General features: G+C 40.7%; 1 protein-coding gene across 1 annotated transcript in view; it reads left to right on the top strand.

The window, feature by feature from the left end:
• Positions 1–1094: 1094 nt before the first annotated feature.
• The window catches only part of CFAP65 (cilia and flagella associated protein 65), a 49394-nt gene continuing 32904 nt past the window's right edge, over positions 1095–17584 (top strand). Inside the window, exons 1-12 of the mRNA XM_015820482.2 lie at positions 1095–1114; positions 1327–1508; positions 3324–3426; positions 4811–4977; positions 6585–6781; positions 8039–8184; positions 9232–9454; positions 11412–11677; positions 12613–12813; positions 13466–13828; positions 14991–15128; positions 16106–16351. Of these exons, the coding sequence (XP_015675968.2) occupies positions 1333–1508; positions 3324–3426; positions 4811–4977; positions 6585–6781; positions 8039–8184; positions 9232–9454; positions 11412–11677; positions 12613–12813; positions 13466–13828; positions 14991–15128; positions 16106–16351 (2226 nt within the window). The 5' untranslated portion in view covers positions 1095–1114; positions 1327–1332. The remainder of the gene's footprint in view (positions 1115–1326; positions 1509–3323; positions 3427–4810; positions 4978–6584; positions 6782–8038; positions 8185–9231; positions 9455–11411; positions 11678–12612; positions 12814–13465; positions 13829–14990; positions 15129–16105; positions 16352–17584) is intronic.

Raw genomic sequence — 17584 nt, forward strand, 5'->3', positions numbered from 1 at the left:
CATCTGGAGAAACACTAGATGGCAGCAAAGAATTCTCCGAATTCCTGCAGTTTGGAGCTGGTAGCCTGCCTTCCCAAAGTAGTTCTTGCCCAGGCACTGTTTATCCATCTCTTCCTGACCTTCATATTACAACCGTTACAATTTGTATAGGGGTGTTATCAAATGGCCAATGCAGGATGTTCTTTTTGCCTTAATGCTACGCTGTATATCCTTAACCCACCAACAACCTTTTGCTTTAGGCTCTACTTAATATTTGACAGTTCATATGGAAGTATTTTACCCTATACAATTATTCTGGATCTCTCAGGCAGAGGCAGGATCATGGTGAACTTCAGAAAAACATCCACTGCTAGTTTCCTCTTTTGATTTGTGTAAAGTCGGGGTGGGGATGGGGTGGTTCATAAAACTAGAAAGGATTTGGAAATGAATAATAGTGGCCTTGAATATTTTGTGTATAACAATTGGATCCTTAAATTGACTGAGTTTAATAGGAGTTACTTTCAAGTAAACAAGAGTAAGATTGGAGCTGTGCTATGATGATCACTATGATGAGAGATTATATTATAAAATTATCAAAGACTCCTGTTTTTTGAAGCTTATTTGAGACTATGATATTTGAATTCAGAAACATATGAATAGAATCAATTTTGAACTTCTTAGGTTTTACTTCTTCTGAGTAAACAATGGCTGTTGTCTGACATTAAAAACGTTTCTGTAGTTTTAAAAAATATTTTCTGGAAAAAAACAATTAGGGCCATAATTTCAATAAGATCATATTACCTTCTGTAGAAAGTAGCCCTGAATTTAAGACAACCCATTTACAAGGAAGTTTAGACAGAAGAAACCAGTCTGCCTTTATTTCTAAATTCTGAGCCAGTCTAAGATACTCCCTCCCTAATTGTAAAATTACATTAATAAGTCTGTTGAGGATTTGGCCTTCTTTGGGTAAATATAGTAGATGGCGTCTTGTCACTAGCATGTTTAATGCTCTGTAGTGTTCTATAATTTGATTTTGGTTTTGATTTTCTCAGAGGCAAAAATGCTCACTCATCTGCATGGATGTACAGCCAAAAAAGATTCCTTTCAAAGACTCTGTCGCAATGGTACCAAGCAGGTGTGTAGATTTTCTAATTTAGTTAGTATTAGATTTGCCATTTGGTTGAAATCCAGTTTCACTCATATTGTCTAAACTATCCCAGGTTAGCTTCTGGGAAAACATTAAGGGGAGGGTATAGTTCCTTGTGTTAAGTGGTTGAATAAAATTGGTTATCAGCCTTCAGATGAGATAATAAGCTAAGCCATAACTTGGTTTTTCCACTTCTTCAGAAACTGATGGGGATTTCCCAGACATCTATAGATTCCTCTGTGAAAAAACCTAAGAAGAATATTTTCTGGGGTATTGAAGTAGCTGAGACGCTCAACTGGCAAGGATGGTCCCTAGGAAGGGAATTCACTAAACACCTAATATTAAGAAATGTATGTCTGAAACCCCAGAAGCTGAAGTTCAGGTTTGTAGACCATGCAATGGTAAAAGGAGCTTTCATTTGCTTTTCCTACTTTTTACCATTTGTATTCTTTTGGCTGTTCCTCACTTAACCCAAATTATATTTAGGAAAACACTCTTGAAATCGGATATTGATCTCTTGAAACTCAGCAGGTTTTTAAAATGTCATAAACCTAAGTTTCTGTTTTGTGCAAAGCCACATTATGACTTGCTTGGTTTTGGCTTTGCTTCCTTTCTAGACATTTTGGTTTATAGACTATATTCTCTGGTTTTATACAAGGCACATATCCAGGCAACTGCTGATTATTCAACCAATCAGGATTAAACAATGGGTATGATAGCCCAATGTGTAAATCCAGATAATTTGTCATATTGCTTAGTTCAGATCTTATTGTTTAACTCTTGTCCCAGCCTGATCTTATGTAGAATTCCTTGGAAGTAATTCCTTGAGATATCAATGGGATTTTTCCTAAGTATTAAGCCTAGAAGTCTAGAATTATTATCTTACCCCTTCTAAAACAAACCTGGCTATGTTGGGGCTTATCTGCCTGCTTTGCATATAGCATGAGGATAGTCCATTAACTGATTCTTGAGGACAGGGATTCATGATCTCACACTTAACCTAACCCAGCCTACTGCCACAGCAACCTCTGCCCATGTTTTTTTTTCTCCATATCAAAAATAGCATTTTCTGCAAGTAGGGCTATATGGTCTGCCTGTTGTGCTTCGTTTCAATGTAGAACAATGCCTCCACTCCACTTGGCAGCTTGCACAGTAATGGTGACAACCCTTCCCCTCTGGTCATTGTCCTCCATGGCTTTCATGGTGCAGTGGTAGAATACTTGACTTTTTTTTTCTTAACAAGTTCACCAGTTGAATGACGAAATTGACAGGAGTTCTGACAAGAGTGAAATGGACAAGAGTTCTGACAAATTCCTCTTCTAGCTCAAGTGACAGGAAGAAGGTAAAACTGGTGTTCCACCTTCATGAATCACTGGCAGACATGCTGAAAAAAATGTTAAGTATGAGGAGGAATCAGTGAAAGGGGGTTCATAAAATGTGATGCATGGAATTAGTGGCTGTGATGATTGCCATCAGGCAAAAAAACTGGTTGACATTATTGTCAGAGCTGAAGTAGGACAGCAGCTCCTTAAGCCAGCTTCATTTCTAGCTGGTTTCTGCCCAAGAGACAAGCAACTTAAAGCATCCATGCAGAAGAGCCTCTGGGGTAAATTGCTGACAGGGCAGGAGAGTGGTTCAAAGCTAATGGGGCTATGAGGCCAGTGATGGGAAAACACATATTCTCCAAACCCACCCATGCAGGGGAAAGCAGTTAGCATTAGCTTCCCTAGTCCTAGTGGGAAGGGTGCATAGGCAGGGCAACCCACCAGTGAAGACACACCGTTGTCTGGAACACATGGACAGCATCGTTGCTATGTTGGAGGATCAGATTGAAATCCAGGATGGAATTCTTAAGCTGGCTTCATTTCCAGCTGGGCCCAGGACAGGACACTCACAGCTTAAAGCTGCCGTGCAGAATAGCTCTTTCTTTTTCTTTTTCTTTTTTGCTACTATCTTTTGACTGTATTTCTATATTTTTCAGCTCAGTGTCAACTATAGTTTCCATTTTAACAGTTTTGGAAATACTATTGTTACCTTTCTGTCTCTGACATTGAAATAGTTCAGTTTCTTAAAATGTCGTCTGCTTGTTTTTGTATGCTCCATATAATGTTATTTATTAGATACTTTTTTGCTTTGTTTACACAGAATCTCTTCAGCATCACTTCATTTATGCTATTTTGTGCTCCTTTTGTTCCAGACCTCCCACTACACGTTTCTTCATCACCATTTTCCCACAGCCAATTATTCTGACTCCTGGAATGTCCTTAACTTTGCCAATTATTTTCCGCCCTTTGGAAAAGGTAAGTCACGCTTATACTTATTTCAGAGTCATAACTATTTAAAATAACAGCAGCAATTCCTCTTATCTCTTTCCCCAACTTGGCAGACAATGAGATTTGGGGTACTGAAATAAATAGTTCTACATCAGGATTGGAATAACACAATGCTTAATAATACAGTGCTACACATTAATGCTTGCATCAAAACAAATAAACAAACAAAAAAGCAGACCAGGAATAAGCCAGGAAATCAAAGTCAAATCTTGCGACTTTGTTGCCATACTAAACTGAGCCAGAACTGCAGAAAAAAATCCATTGAAAAATATATATTTTGTTCTGGGGTTTACTGCTCTAAAGGAAGCTATGGCTAATTCACCAATTCAATTTACACATTATACTAAGCAAAAAAGAAACAAACCTCATTTTGGTTTTGCACAAACAGCTGGTTTGTTTGTTCATAGATATAAGTAAAGAGTCTTAAAGATATTACTATCTTGTCATATCGATTCCATAGGACAGTGATGGCGAACCTTTTAGAGACCGAGTGCCCAAACTGCAACCCAAAACCCATTTATTTATCGCCGGGTGCCAGGTGGGTGTGGCCCACTGGGTGGGCATGGCTGTGGTGCTCATGGCAGACTGGGTGGGTGTGGCCAAGGTGGGCATGATCACCTCGATGTTGCTCATGGGGAAGGACGCCTGTGGGGGCCGGGCAGAGTTGGGGGAAATCCAGGGGGTCTTGGCAGGTGGGGCAGTGGGCAGGAGGCTCGTCCTGTGGGGTGAGGCAAGGCAAGGCGAGGCAGGGCAGGGGAGCCATTGTTGCAGGGCAAGGCAAGGCAGGGGCCGGGGTGGCTGCTGCCTGACACCATCAGCCCCTGCACACACAGGCCAGCGAGCGCATGGGTGCTGGGATGCATCCAGCCACATGGACCTCGGCGAGTTAGCGGGCAGCTGGTTGAAGAGGGACGGTTGCCATCTCCGGGGCATGGCGCACATGCCCACAGAGAAGGCTCTGAGTGCCGCCTCTGGCACGCGTGCCATAGGTTCGCCACCACTGCCATAGGAAGTCCAAAGTGCTCTCTTCTCATTTTGGGCTAATAGTTGAAAGAGGTATTTAAATGAAAGATATTTTAATACTGAATCTGCTTCTTATTTGTTAGTTTGGTTCATTTTATGTTTCATCATGCTTTTAGTTTTAATATTTCTACACAGCAACATTGTTATATAAGCATTTCAAATCTTATATAAAAAAATCCACGAAGAAATAATTTACGTAGCCATTCATTAGCTACGTTCATCTGTCTGTCCACTGATCAGTTATGCATAACAAGGGGAATGTCCATCCTAACTCCATTTGAAATGGGACACATATTTGAACTGATTATCTTCTTTTCTTCTTATTCAGAGGGAATATGAAGACAGCATCCTCTTTGAAAAGCCAGAAGGAGAATTTTCTGTTGCACTGCTAGCTAAGCTACCACGCCTTGAACTGCTTTTCCCACCTATCATCCAACTTCCTGCCTGTGCTGTCTATCATTTTGTGGAATCCTCCTTTGCTTTGTACAATAATGGGTAGGTGCCGTTTTTTATACCCTTCAAAGTTGCCTACTTTTGGGTTGCCACCAGATCTTTTGAGATACAGAAATGCTATTTCTGCTCTAGATAGTGTAAAATGACCTTCCCCAGCATGGTATCCTTCAGATGTTTTAGAGTAAAATTCTCACCTGACCTGTGAGGAATAGGAACCAATAGGCAAATTAAACTCTTTGCTTGACTATATGAAGTCCATAATACTTCAGTTCCCAGACTTATTAAGGTGGGAGACATGTTCAGAGTTTTGAGAGCGTGTCATAGATAGAGTTGCCATTGGATTATAAAATGGCTATCTTTTACTGTAAGGAAAATTGATAAGATTCTTTCTCAACAAGTAATCTAGCCGGTACCCACAGAATTCTGTATCAGCCCAGTTTATTTTTGTCTTGAACATAAATCACTGGGACCTGATGGATTACATCCCAGAGTTCTGAAGGAGCTGGCAGATGTCATCTCAGAACCACTGTATCATATCTTTAAAAAAATCCTGGAGCACCAGGGAACTACCAGAGAATTGGAAAAGAGCTGATGTGGTTCCCATCTTCAAAAAAAGGGGGGAAAAAACAGATCCAGGAAACTACAGATCAGTCAGCCTAACATCAATACCTGGAAAGATACTGGAAAAGATAATAAAAAAATAGATCTACAAACATCTAGAAACAAATAAAGTTATAACCAGAAGCCAGCATGGGTTTGTTAAAAGAGATCATGCCAAACCAATCCCCTCTTGAAGAGGCACTGTCTCAATCCAGAGATTTTAGGCAACTTCTATCCATTCTCTAAACGTTGGGCCAAGATCTAGGGGTTTGCCTTGATTCATAGTTCTTGCTAGAATAGCAGATGAAGCTGTAGTCAGAAGAATCTTTGCCTACTTACAGCTAGTGCAACAGATGTAGTCATATTTGGAACAGGATGCTCTAAGTGATTGAAACTCATTCCTTCCTCTCCTGGTTGGGTTACTGGTCCATATGAAATGGCCTGACTCCTGATAGGACAGACCCAGTCTAACAAAATCATACCCTTTTTTGTGGGAGCTGCATTCGCTTGGGAATATAATTCATAACACTAATTATGACCTATGAAGCCTTTTATGGTTCAGGTTCACAATTTTTATGGCATTGCATTCTCCAAGTAGAATCTTTCTGTCTTGTATGCTTGATTCAAGAAGATATGCTGGTTGTTCCCTCTCCCCAAATGTCAACATGGGATCAGGTTTTCTCCACAGGTGCTCTGACCTTATTTGAATCCTCTTCCTGAAATTAGAATGGCTCCTTTCTTCTTTCCCTGAAGATCGTTCTCTTTTCTTAGGGTTTTGGAGGATGGGCTGATAGAAATGCTGACAACTGGACAGTCGTTGGTGTTTATAGTTTGACTATTAGTTAAGTAGTAATGTATAGTTAATTATATTTAAGTATTTTAGTGGGACCTTTTTAATGAGATTTTACTACTCTGATTTGTCCAGAATCTTGCAAAGTAGATGGCATGCAGCTATTGTAAAATAAATACATATGTGCATAATACCATATTTTGAGAAACACTGTTTAGTTTTGATAAAGAACCCTTGGTTTATGGACTGTTTTTTGTAGGGATCTACTGACATGCTTTAGCTGGGAGGTGCCCGAACCTTTTTTTTTTATTCCTTCTCGTGGCATGTTGGATCCTGGTGAAGAATGCACAATGAAGGTGACTTTTCAACCGGAGATGGCTTTGGTATATGATGTTTTAGCAACATGCACCTTTGGAGACCATCAGGAGCAGAAGACTCTTAAACTGAAAGCTGTTGGTAAGAACATTTACACTCTAAAATTATCAAACACAAAGTTTGATATGTATCTTCAGCAAACTTTCAGCCTCCTGGGAGCTCCACTCATCTTTCTGACACCTGAGTCAGAAACTAACCTTCAGCTAGATATGCTGAATACCATATTTTTCTGTCTATAAGACGCACTCTTGTATAAGACGCTCTCCACGCCGATCAGCTGTTCGGTGGAGCGCCAAACAGTTGAGCAGGCAAATCTGCAAGTTTGGCCGGCCGAAGATCTTGCCCCCTCCCCCTTCCTGTTAGTGGCAAGCCCACCTGCACCAGGCGGCATGGCAACGCACACAGGCATGCCCTGGGCTGCGGAGGTTACCATTATTTTTCCGTGTATAAGACGCACTTGATTTTTGAAGAGGGTGTTTGCAGGAAAAAATAGCGTCTTATACACAGAAAAATATGGTAGCTTAGTTTGTCCATCATCCCCACCTCATTTCTTGTCAAAATTGTTCCTTTGGTAGATAGCAATTTCTCCCTACATCACTGTAAGGGGGAAGAATGAAATTATATCTTCCATTCTAAATCTATACGCGTCTGGTGTATGTATATGTCCTGTTGCATCTTCACCTACTGTACTAAGGACAAACAATGCATTAGGGGTTACATGTATAATGGGTGGCTGCCAATACATTTATTTGCAATGTTAAAAAAACACCACGAGCTTGGGAAGATGTGTTGTTCTGTCCTATTTTGCAGGTATTTTTAAAAAAACCACCTAATTTCAGCTTGGTTTTTGCAATTCATTCAATTCTTGTTTCCCTTGCAAAGTATCTAATGATAGCTATTAATCATTGTATTGCCTCTGAACTTTTATTCAGGATACATCCAAGTTGTTAAGAAATGTGTTATTTTCCTAATCACCGTGTACAGTTATTACAGCTAAAAACAGTATCATGAAATGGACAAGTCCTTCCCGTGCCTAGTTACTTTCTTGCAAGAAAAATGACAGCTCTCTTATTATTTTTTCATTTTCTTTGAATAGGAAATTTGATGTCTCTCATGTCCAGGTTTTGTAGTCAATTGCCCATCATTTAGAAGGCTTCTGAAAAACTCCTATTGGGAGAGTTTAGGAGGGAAATTATTGTTCCCAGAATCTTTTTCTTACAAACATGTTTCAGGTCAGAGCATGAATAGCTGCACACCAAATGATACAAATGTTCAAAATTGACATAAATTCAGAATGCAGCCATCTCCATCGTTGAATACAGTATTTTGTTTTTCTAGGTAAATATCCCCACCTGCTGGTCAACGTGCCAGAAGACACCAATGAAGATATCAAGCTTATAAAGTTCCGGGATGTGCTTTCCTTTGGCTCAGTTGCTGTTGACAGCACTGTGGAGAAACAAATGGAGATACTGAATGTATCTATGGTATGGAAACATGTTTCTTGAATGTGAAGAAGAGTGCGTTCTATCCAATGCGGCTTGTTCTTCTCACATAGACACGTTGCCTTTCCTTTGACTTTTGAAGCAGATGATTTTATCCGTACAGGACACACCTTTTTGGGGGGAGGGGGGTAGAGGATGTCTTCAAGCACCAAAGAAGGCATGCCAGTGATGCTGTAGCAACATTAGTGAGGAACAGGATAACATGTTTGACTTCTGACTTCTTTGGGAGTTTTTGAAGGATCAGGTTTTTGAAAAAATTAAATAAAATAAGTATAATAAAGTAAGCGGACGTTTGACAGATCCATTTACTTGCAATTTTAGGAGAGAAAAACCCAACTATAGTGCTGAGTGTTGGTGATAAAATCTGGGAGGGCTTCTGGATTCTTCAGAAAATGCGCTGGAAGTCATCCATCCTTGTTGTGAAGGGAGAAATCTGGTTAAAAGACTTTCTCCAACTATCAATTTTTTAAGGTCATCTCTGTTGCTAGGTTGACAATTTACGCGATGGACCATTTTTACAATTTTCTTGGGTGTAAGAAACTGGCCAGGCATTGCTCTAGTCTAGTTCACTGATCTGCTCAGAACTGTGATAGGAAGAGGGTAATGGCGTGTGTGGCCAAATTTCAGAATGCAGCTTTGTTTCACTTATTAGGCCTGCATTTGAGCTAAAGGACCTCTCTAATTCCTTTTCAACTCAGTGATCCTTGACTGTAAGAATGCATTAATAGACTTGAAAGACTGGCTTGCCCTATTAAGCATCTCGAGCCTTAGAGAGGAAATAATAAAACCAAGATGGAAAAGAAGCAGCATCTCAGTGGTTCTTAATGTCTAACCACATCAGCTGCCAACGATGGTGCTTCTTTCGTTCCCTTTTCCAGCTAGGTGTTTAAGGTAGAAAAATTATTCTTTCAAGCTAGAAGAGACAAGATTGTGAGAAAAATCTGTTTCAGGCTTTTTGGCATATGCAGCCAAAGGTAAATCAAACCTCTTTGCTCAGTGAGGGAGAGCTAACTGTCTGTCTCTTGACAGGTCGACGCTCCATTCAGGATTGACAGAACGAAGGAGCCGATGCTTCGTGATCGTGTCTTTTCCTGCGACATCACTCAAGCCATTGTTAAAACTGGTGGCACATCAGTCATCCCTGTTAGGTTTAACCCCCACACTGTGGGTGTGAAAAGTGTGGATTACTTCACCATTGTGCCTTTGGGAAGTAGCACACATTCTGTGTTGAAGGTGACGGGATCATGCAAAGGTACACGCAGTGGGATCCTATTTGCTTCTTTATGCTGTAGTGAAGCACATCAGTAGGGACTGGAGAGAAATGTAGTTCACATTTAAATGTAAATTTAACAAATGTGCACTTCTCGGACCAGTATGCAAACCACAGTATATTTCAGAATCCTATTTTTCCAGATTTTGCAAAGCAGTTCTTTCATCAAAAAACTCAAGCAAGGCACATATTGTGGAAAATGTGTGTAGTTTCATTACCCCAAACCACTTATCAGAAAGTCTTATCGAACATTGAGGACCGGTTGTAAGTCCCTTCCTTCATTACTGTCATAGCTTGAGGGATACTTGTATTATAAAAACAATATCTCTGAATGATTTTGTGCCAAATTACATTGGTAATTTCGCTGATTTTTGTCTTAATAGAAATTCTTTGGGAAATTTTGGAATGTATTTTAATGCCTATGACAATTTTTATGTCAATTTAAATTCCCTGTGGTGTTGGGTTATGAGTCCATGTGTAATTACCCAAAGAAAAACTACTTTTATCCAATTTTGGGTAATTCACCTAGGTGTGGGAAGCGCTGCCTAATGCTATGTATATTAGGAAATATGCAAAAAATACAGGCAGGCACAGAAATGGAATTAAATGTCCTTTTTTAAAAAAAGGAGAAACTGAGCAAAAATGAATTTCACCTATCCCCATGTCTCAGTCTTAATTTTAGTAAATATAGATACAGAAACCTGCCTGATATTGGATTCTAATCATATTATGTACAACATTTTCTAAAGTTGATTGGGAATATATTTGTAGCCAACAGAAACTGATTTGTTTAGATTCCTATCTTATTTTCAAGCCTAAAAATTTGCTGCCCTATGTACGAGGGCAATTCGGAAATAAACCTCTATTTGGTTATCAATGACAGACACCTGCAGATACAGAATTTTTATTATACACATTAGAAAACTACAACATTACATGACTTTTCAACATAATCGCTATTCAAGTTGAGCCGCTTGTCATAACGTCTTACAAGGTTTGAAATTCCTAAGTAGTAATCGCTTGGCGCCAAATCTGGGCTATGGGGGAGGGTGTGATCAAAAACATCCCAACAGAACTGCTTCAAAAGTTCTTGGGTGTGTCTAGCGGTGTGTGGGCGAGCATTATCGTGAACCAGCACCACACCGGAAGTCAGCATGCCCCAACACTTGTTATGGATGGCTCGTCTTGAGTTTTCCGTAACGTTTCACAGTAGACTTCTGAACTGATGGTTGAACCAGGGTCGATGAACTTCACTAGCAGTACTCTTTTGGCATCTTCACATTTGGCGGGATTTTCTATGGCACCCCTTCCAGTGTGATGTTGGTTTGTGATAATGCTCGCCTGCACACCACTAGACACACACAAGAACTTTTGAAGCAGTTCTGTTGGGATGTTTTTGATCACCCCCCATAGTCCAGATTTGGCGCCAGATGGCTACTACTAAGGAATTTCAAATCTTGTAAGACGTTATGACAAGTGCCTCAATTTGAATGGCAGTTATGTTGAAAAGTAATGTAATGTCGTAGTTTTCTAATGTGCATAATAAAAGTTCTGTATCTGTGTCTGTCATTGATAATCAAATGGAGGTTTGTTTCCGAATTGCCCCCATACTATCTTCTGTTATCTCAATACAACTACATCCCTTATTTGTTAGAAATATTTGAAATGATCCTTTTCTACGGAAAAGAAAATTCTGCTCACCAAAGAGGAAGAAGGTGATCCTGTGCATTTCTGTTCCATGTATGCATGAGAATGGAACTGTATATGTTTGGAAGCCTTGAAAAATAGGTGACCAGAGTAATTATTTTATTGAAAACACGCATGACATCCATACTTCAAAGTAAAACACATTATTGGGAGTTTTTTACTATACAAAAAGCCCCTTCCTTGGTGACAACGTCCATAGCAGAATGAAAATTGGATTTGTTTGTTATTCTAGGCCCTGCGGTAACTGTTCAGCATCCTTTTGTTTACTTCAATTGCATTAAACTTGGTGAATACTTAAACCAGCCACTGGACATCATTAACAACTCCGACGTTCCAGCTTACTATCAATTTGACATTGATTGTACACAGAGTGTGTTTTCCATTGACCGCCCTTATGGAGTCTTGAATGGAATGTCAACCATCACACTGAAGATGACTTTCCAGCCTACTCACCCAATTATATGCTACCGGCGTGTGGTTTGCCTTGTGCATCATCAGGTAAGCGAGTTAAGATACGTCTTGCCCTTGTCTCTGAATAGCGCAGCCCAGTCAACTACATGGTGGTCAAGTACCATTTCATTGAGCAGATAGAATAATTTCTTCTGTCCAGGCAATTCTGATTATATTGTATGAGATGTTCCTCCTGCCCATAGCTCCTATTTCATTTCTTGTATAACGTTCTTAAGTTAAATCAAAGCACTGGCTCTGATATGGGCCTAATTTTCAGGCTCTGATAGGTTTAATTCCCCCCCCCCCACTTATCATGAAAAATTCAGAAGTACTGAGCACAATACTGAGATCTTTGTTTATTGCAACAAATATCGGGTTTAGAAGAAAGATGGACCCCGAACAATGAGAAAGCAATGATTCGTATAGCAACTGAGGACTGTAAAGCAGGAAATTCTAGGGATTTGATTTGCTGGCTGGAAGTTAGGCAGGTCCTTGTCCTGGAATCTGGCAGCAGACTTGGGAAAATCCATTGTTAAGGAAATGGAATGAGATCATCAGGCTGATTGAAGATGGAAGGTTGGGATTTTGTTGCTGTGTTGGAACGCCTTTACTGGGCCTTTCTTGGGCTGCACTGTGGGATGGTTAGAGAGGCTTCTCTTTTTTGGTTTATCTGAGCTTTGTCCAGGGGCAAATTTGGGTCTGATAGGATTAGGCAAAGGGAGGAGCTGGGCTTGACCCTGGTTACCTCCAAGACACAGGTAGAAAAAAGGTGCAACCTCCATTTTGTTTGTTAGGTTTATTTTCTCCACAACACTATCTAGTTGTTTTGAGTTTTGTAAGCAGAGAATTGAAATTTTACACATTGTCCTGTACCAAATTGTATGGATGACACGTCTAGGCAAAATACAGAGTGAAGGATAGAACAAAATACCTCTTCGGGTGAAACAGACTGTTTTCTTTCTTGTGCCCTTGATGCTGGTCAGGATCCATTGTTCCTAGACTTGATTGGGACCTGCCACACAGAAACCACAAGCCCCAACCCTCTGAAAGTGAAGGATCTGAGCAGGTACCGGACACATATGGCCAGAGGACTGACCTTTTTCTCACCAGACATCCTGAGCACCATGCTGAAGGAAGGCAAGTTGCTGGTAGATGAAAATGGAGCTCTTACACTCCCACCAGAGGTAAAGTATGTTTTATGAGAAGCAAGCTTATTCAACCCTGCATCTCTTGAAAAGGAAAGCCTAGCATATGAATTGGTTACCGCTGCTTTTGCTGTTGCATCCTCATAATTCCCAGAATATACTATGAATATGGATATCCACTGTAAATTCAATCTGTTAAATTTTATAGGCCAGTGGTGGCGAACCTATGGCATGGGTGCCAGAGGCGGCATTTGGAGTCCTCAGCCTTGCCCCAGCCTTGCCTCCACCTGTGACACCCTCCTCATCAGCAGCCCTCCTGGAGAAGGGTTGCCCCCGAGTGTGGCCCACACGGAGCAGTGCAGTCAAGGACACGGCAGCCAGGCAGCGTAGACAAGACTCTGCCCTCACGCCCCATTGCGCACAGTTGATGCTGCGGGGCGTGGGCAGAGGGCATGGCTGCCATGGTGCTGCTGGGTGATCTGCAGCGGGCCCTGGAGGCGGTGAGTGGCCCTGCGGGCAGGTGGGGGCGGGGCAGAGGGTGGAGCGGGGCGGGGCCAGGATTTGGGCACTCGGTCTCTAAAAGGTTCGCCATCACTGTTATAGGCTTTTATCCCAATGTTGAATAACCCTTTCAATAAGGGTAAAATGAGCAGTTTCTCTTTGGGCTAAATGCAGGTCTTTTGTTTTTAAGATACTGCAGGACAAACCCCCTGAGGAGTACCCCGTCATTGAACCCATGGTTGAATATTTCCATGATGGTGTATGCAGTGACCTCACTATATATCCTCCCCACGTCAGCCTCAGCATCAAGGAGTTTGATTTTGGCTGCTGTGCAAGTCTTCGCGAGATAGAGCCACTTCCTTTCTCCGTGACCAACCATACCAAGGGGAAAGTCACCGTTATATGGACAAGAAAGCCAGACAGTCCTTTCCAGGTGATGCCGGAGAGTTGTGACATCCCGTCTCTAAAGAGTATGGCTTTCCGCATCACTTTCCAGCCTCCTCAGGTCAATACTTTATATGCAGCAGAACTCGAAGGCTTTGCTTTCTACAAGGTGGGTAGAAATACATATGTGGTTAGAAAAAATATTGGGTGAACAAGTGGATTTTAAACCTGAACTTTTTTTGCTAGGTATTATGCCTGAAAAGACTAATAAGCAGAAATTATATTTAATCTTACACATCACCACAGCAGCGAGAATAATTTTTGCACAATCCTGGAAGAATGAAGGATTGCCATCAGAAGAAGAAATAATCAGGAAAATATTGGAATGTGCAGAGATGGACAGATTAACTATGAGGCTGAAAGATAAAGAAGATACAGACTATTATCAAATTTGGGACCTATTTTATTGTTGGCTAGAGGAAAGAATGAAGGATTAGGAATTGAACATGTATTCGCATAGCAAACTCCAGACAACTTGTTGATTGGAAAAATTAACATATGTTTATGAAAAAAACCCCAATAAAATCTTTATAAAAAAAAAAAAAAGAAACCAAGGTCCAAAATGCCAACCTTTAGTATACGCAGCTTCTCATCCCATTACAGTGGATAATTTCTCCTGCTGCATTGGTGTGATTGGCTAGCTGATATGAAATATGCTGGTAATAAGTGGATGCTTGTGCTGATAAAGGTCATCTGCCATCTCCTCACAAAGGAGGGTAGGAAGTAACTGGTTAAAAAATTTAGTAAGCAGGAAATTTGTTGAAGGGCATGTTCTGTCCTCTTCCTGCCTTGGAATTCTGACTTGGAACCTCTTTGTTTAACCTCACTCTAAAGCACAAATTAATAGGCTTCCCTTGCTCTGTATCGTGGTTCCGACTAACGAAACACTTCAAAGAACTTCCAGGCATTGTTTATCCTAAAAAGTCTTTAATCGTGAAACAAAGTGTTGGCACAGCATGGTGGATGCCAAGATCTGAATTCCCCTTCCCTGAGCACATAATATTCCAGCATATTTCCCTCCTCTAACTTGCAGTCATAAATCACGTTCTCCAATTAGTTTGAAGGGCAAAGTTTCCCTTCCATTCTGTAGCCCACGGTTTCTTATCTTAACTAATCCCCACACATTCTTTCTCCTACCCTCCCAGCATCATCTAATTTAACTCTAAAAATACCACACAGCTTATTCAGAGAGTGGCTGCCTCTTAATATTTTGTCAAAGCAAGAACATCCAATGTTAGCAGCGTTGACACTCTGTTTCTTTTCACTGGTAGGTACTGAGACACTACAACAATGTTGAGGAGCCCATCACTATGTGCCCATCCTGGAGTTTGACCATCCGCTTGCGTGGACATACTTTTCAACCTGGGCGACAGCACTTTATCCCACAGTTCACCTCGGACTGTCACAAGGTGAAGAATGTTTGTCATCCCCGGTAAATGTCTGTGAAATACAAGCGGTTTTCTCATGGATAGTCACTTAATTGTTGGCACAGTAGTACTTTACAACCATTATTTACAGTGTCCACAGTGCAATCTTAACAGATCTGGCTCTGTTATTTCCATTTAGAAATGCTGTGTTTGTCTAAAACAGGGATCTTCAAACTTGGCCCTTTTATGACTTGTGGACTTCAACTCCCAGAATTCCTCAGCCAGCCATGCTGGCTGAGGAATTCTGGGAGTTGAAGTCCACAAGTCATAAAAGGGCCAAGACTGAAGACCCCTGGTCTAAAACATGTTGTGAGAATCCAGATGTAAAAAATTAAATTGATTCACTGGATCAAACTGATTTCCATGGTGTTAGAAATGCCAAGTTATTGTTCAACTCTTTGCCTTCTTGGAGTAGTTTAGGTACATGACAACTTATTTTTAGAAGTACTTAAAACTGAAATAAAGCATTGGATACTTGCTTGTTGAGCTTAATGTGAAATGTGTTTGAAAAAAATGAAGCTTGAAGACGATGCGTGGGTAGCTTGATACTGCATATTTATACTCAGACCAGGCGTCAGAAAGATGAATGCATGCCACAACATGGCAACTTAGCATGCTGTGTTCTAAAGGTGAATCTGACTGGAGCCTGACATTAGCTTCCAAATCACTGGCCTCTCCATTAATTAATTAATAACAATTAATCAATCATTAATTGCTATGCAGGTGATGGTTTGCAATTACTGAATGGCTGGGCACGTTTGAGACCTGTTTTTTTGGTGGTTTGCTGGTTGATACATGGGAGTCATCTTGCAAATTGAACTAGATGTTATATAAATTGCATATGGTCATTATGACTTTCCACGTTCCCTTTTAATACAAGTTCCTTTAAAGTACAGAAGCGATGGAGGAAAATCACAGGGGGGCTGTTTCTCCAATCCAAACCTCTCCTTGTCTCCCAGGTCTTTCCTCCAGTATGTCGGAATGTCACCACATATCGCAGCATGTTGGTCCGCAATGTGGGCACGACAGCCATATGTTTTAACATTGGCCGAGAAAAGTGCCCTTCTGTCTTGGTCAAGCCCAGCTGTGGATATATTATTCCAGGAGCCCATCAGATCTTTTTCCTTTCAACTTGCCCCACAGAAACAACTATACAACAGCACACTTTGCTCTTGCATCTCAATTTCTGGTCCTCTTTCACACAGGTAAGCAAGGAAATGCATTTTTTTCTTTCTATTTTTTGCCCTATTTTATTAATGCTATCATGCCCCCTTCATCTTCTTGGCACCCTTTCTCTAGTAGTTTTATTTTAATTTAATTTAATTTTGGTAAGGTCTTTAAAGCTGAAGAAACTCTTGCTATTCCATACCAAGGTAGGAGCTATTAGAGAGCTTAACAAGGACCAATAATTTAGATAACTTTTTCACTTGTGGCAATGTGTTATTTTATCATCCTTTTCCCTGCTTCCTTATCTAAAGAAAAGGGGAAGATAGTCAACGCTTAGGAATGTCTGCAAATATAATTCCCTATTTTCACCAGTTAATTAGAAAAAGGAAGGAAATGGGCTTATCCACCTTGATGACATCCAGATCACAGAGCAGAACTGAATCTGAACATTTAAATGTGGTTTACTTAAGCCAAAATCTAATGATACTTTTTTGGGGGGTGGGGTGGCAGAGGATGGTTGCTATTTACAATCCTTTGACAGTTGTAACTTCTGGACTTCTTGCTTTTAGCTCAGCATATTTATTTATTTATTTATCATATTTATATGACACTAGTCTCTCAGAAATGTGATTCTAGGTGTTGTATAAAAACCCATAAAAACCGTAATCACAAAAACACTCTACAATTATAGAGTTTCCTGCCTGAGCAGGGGGTTGGACTAGATGACCTCCAAGGTCCCTTCCAACTTTATTACTATTATTACTATTATTACTATTATTATTATGAAAAAAGGGCAAGAGAGAACATTAGATGTTACATGCAGTGTAGCCACACATTAAATCCCCATTTCCATGAGACCTCTAAGACTGTTGACATAATCATGTTTTGAAGGACTTCCAGAAAGACATCAAGGATGAAGCCAGTCTCCAGAGGGGAGGGGGTAGGAGAAGGAGGATGGTTTACAGCAGGGGTGTCAAACTTGCAATGTCATGTGATGTGTTGCAGCATATCACAACTTTTTTCCATTGCCGGCAATGGGGTGGGCGCGGTTTTGGCATGACGCATCCGGCCCATGGGCCGGCAGTTTGATACCCCTGGTCTACAGGATGAGCACTATAACAGAAAAGGACCATCTTCTGGGTTCCATTAGATGTAGATCCTTAACAGAGGGGATCTGTAGCTTGCCTCATCTGCCAGACCAGATGGGACAGGCAGAAGTAATTGGAAAAAGGTAGTCCCTCAAATTACCCAGCTCTGTGCCATGAAGAGGC

Source organism: Protobothrops mucrosquamatus, unplaced genomic scaffold (assembly GCF_001527695.2).
Source record: "Protobothrops mucrosquamatus isolate PMUCROS unplaced genomic scaffold, P.Mucros_1.0 scaffold1133, whole genome shotgun sequence".
NCBI classification, from domain to species: domain Eukaryota; kingdom Metazoa; phylum Chordata; class Lepidosauria; order Squamata; family Viperidae; genus Protobothrops; species Protobothrops mucrosquamatus.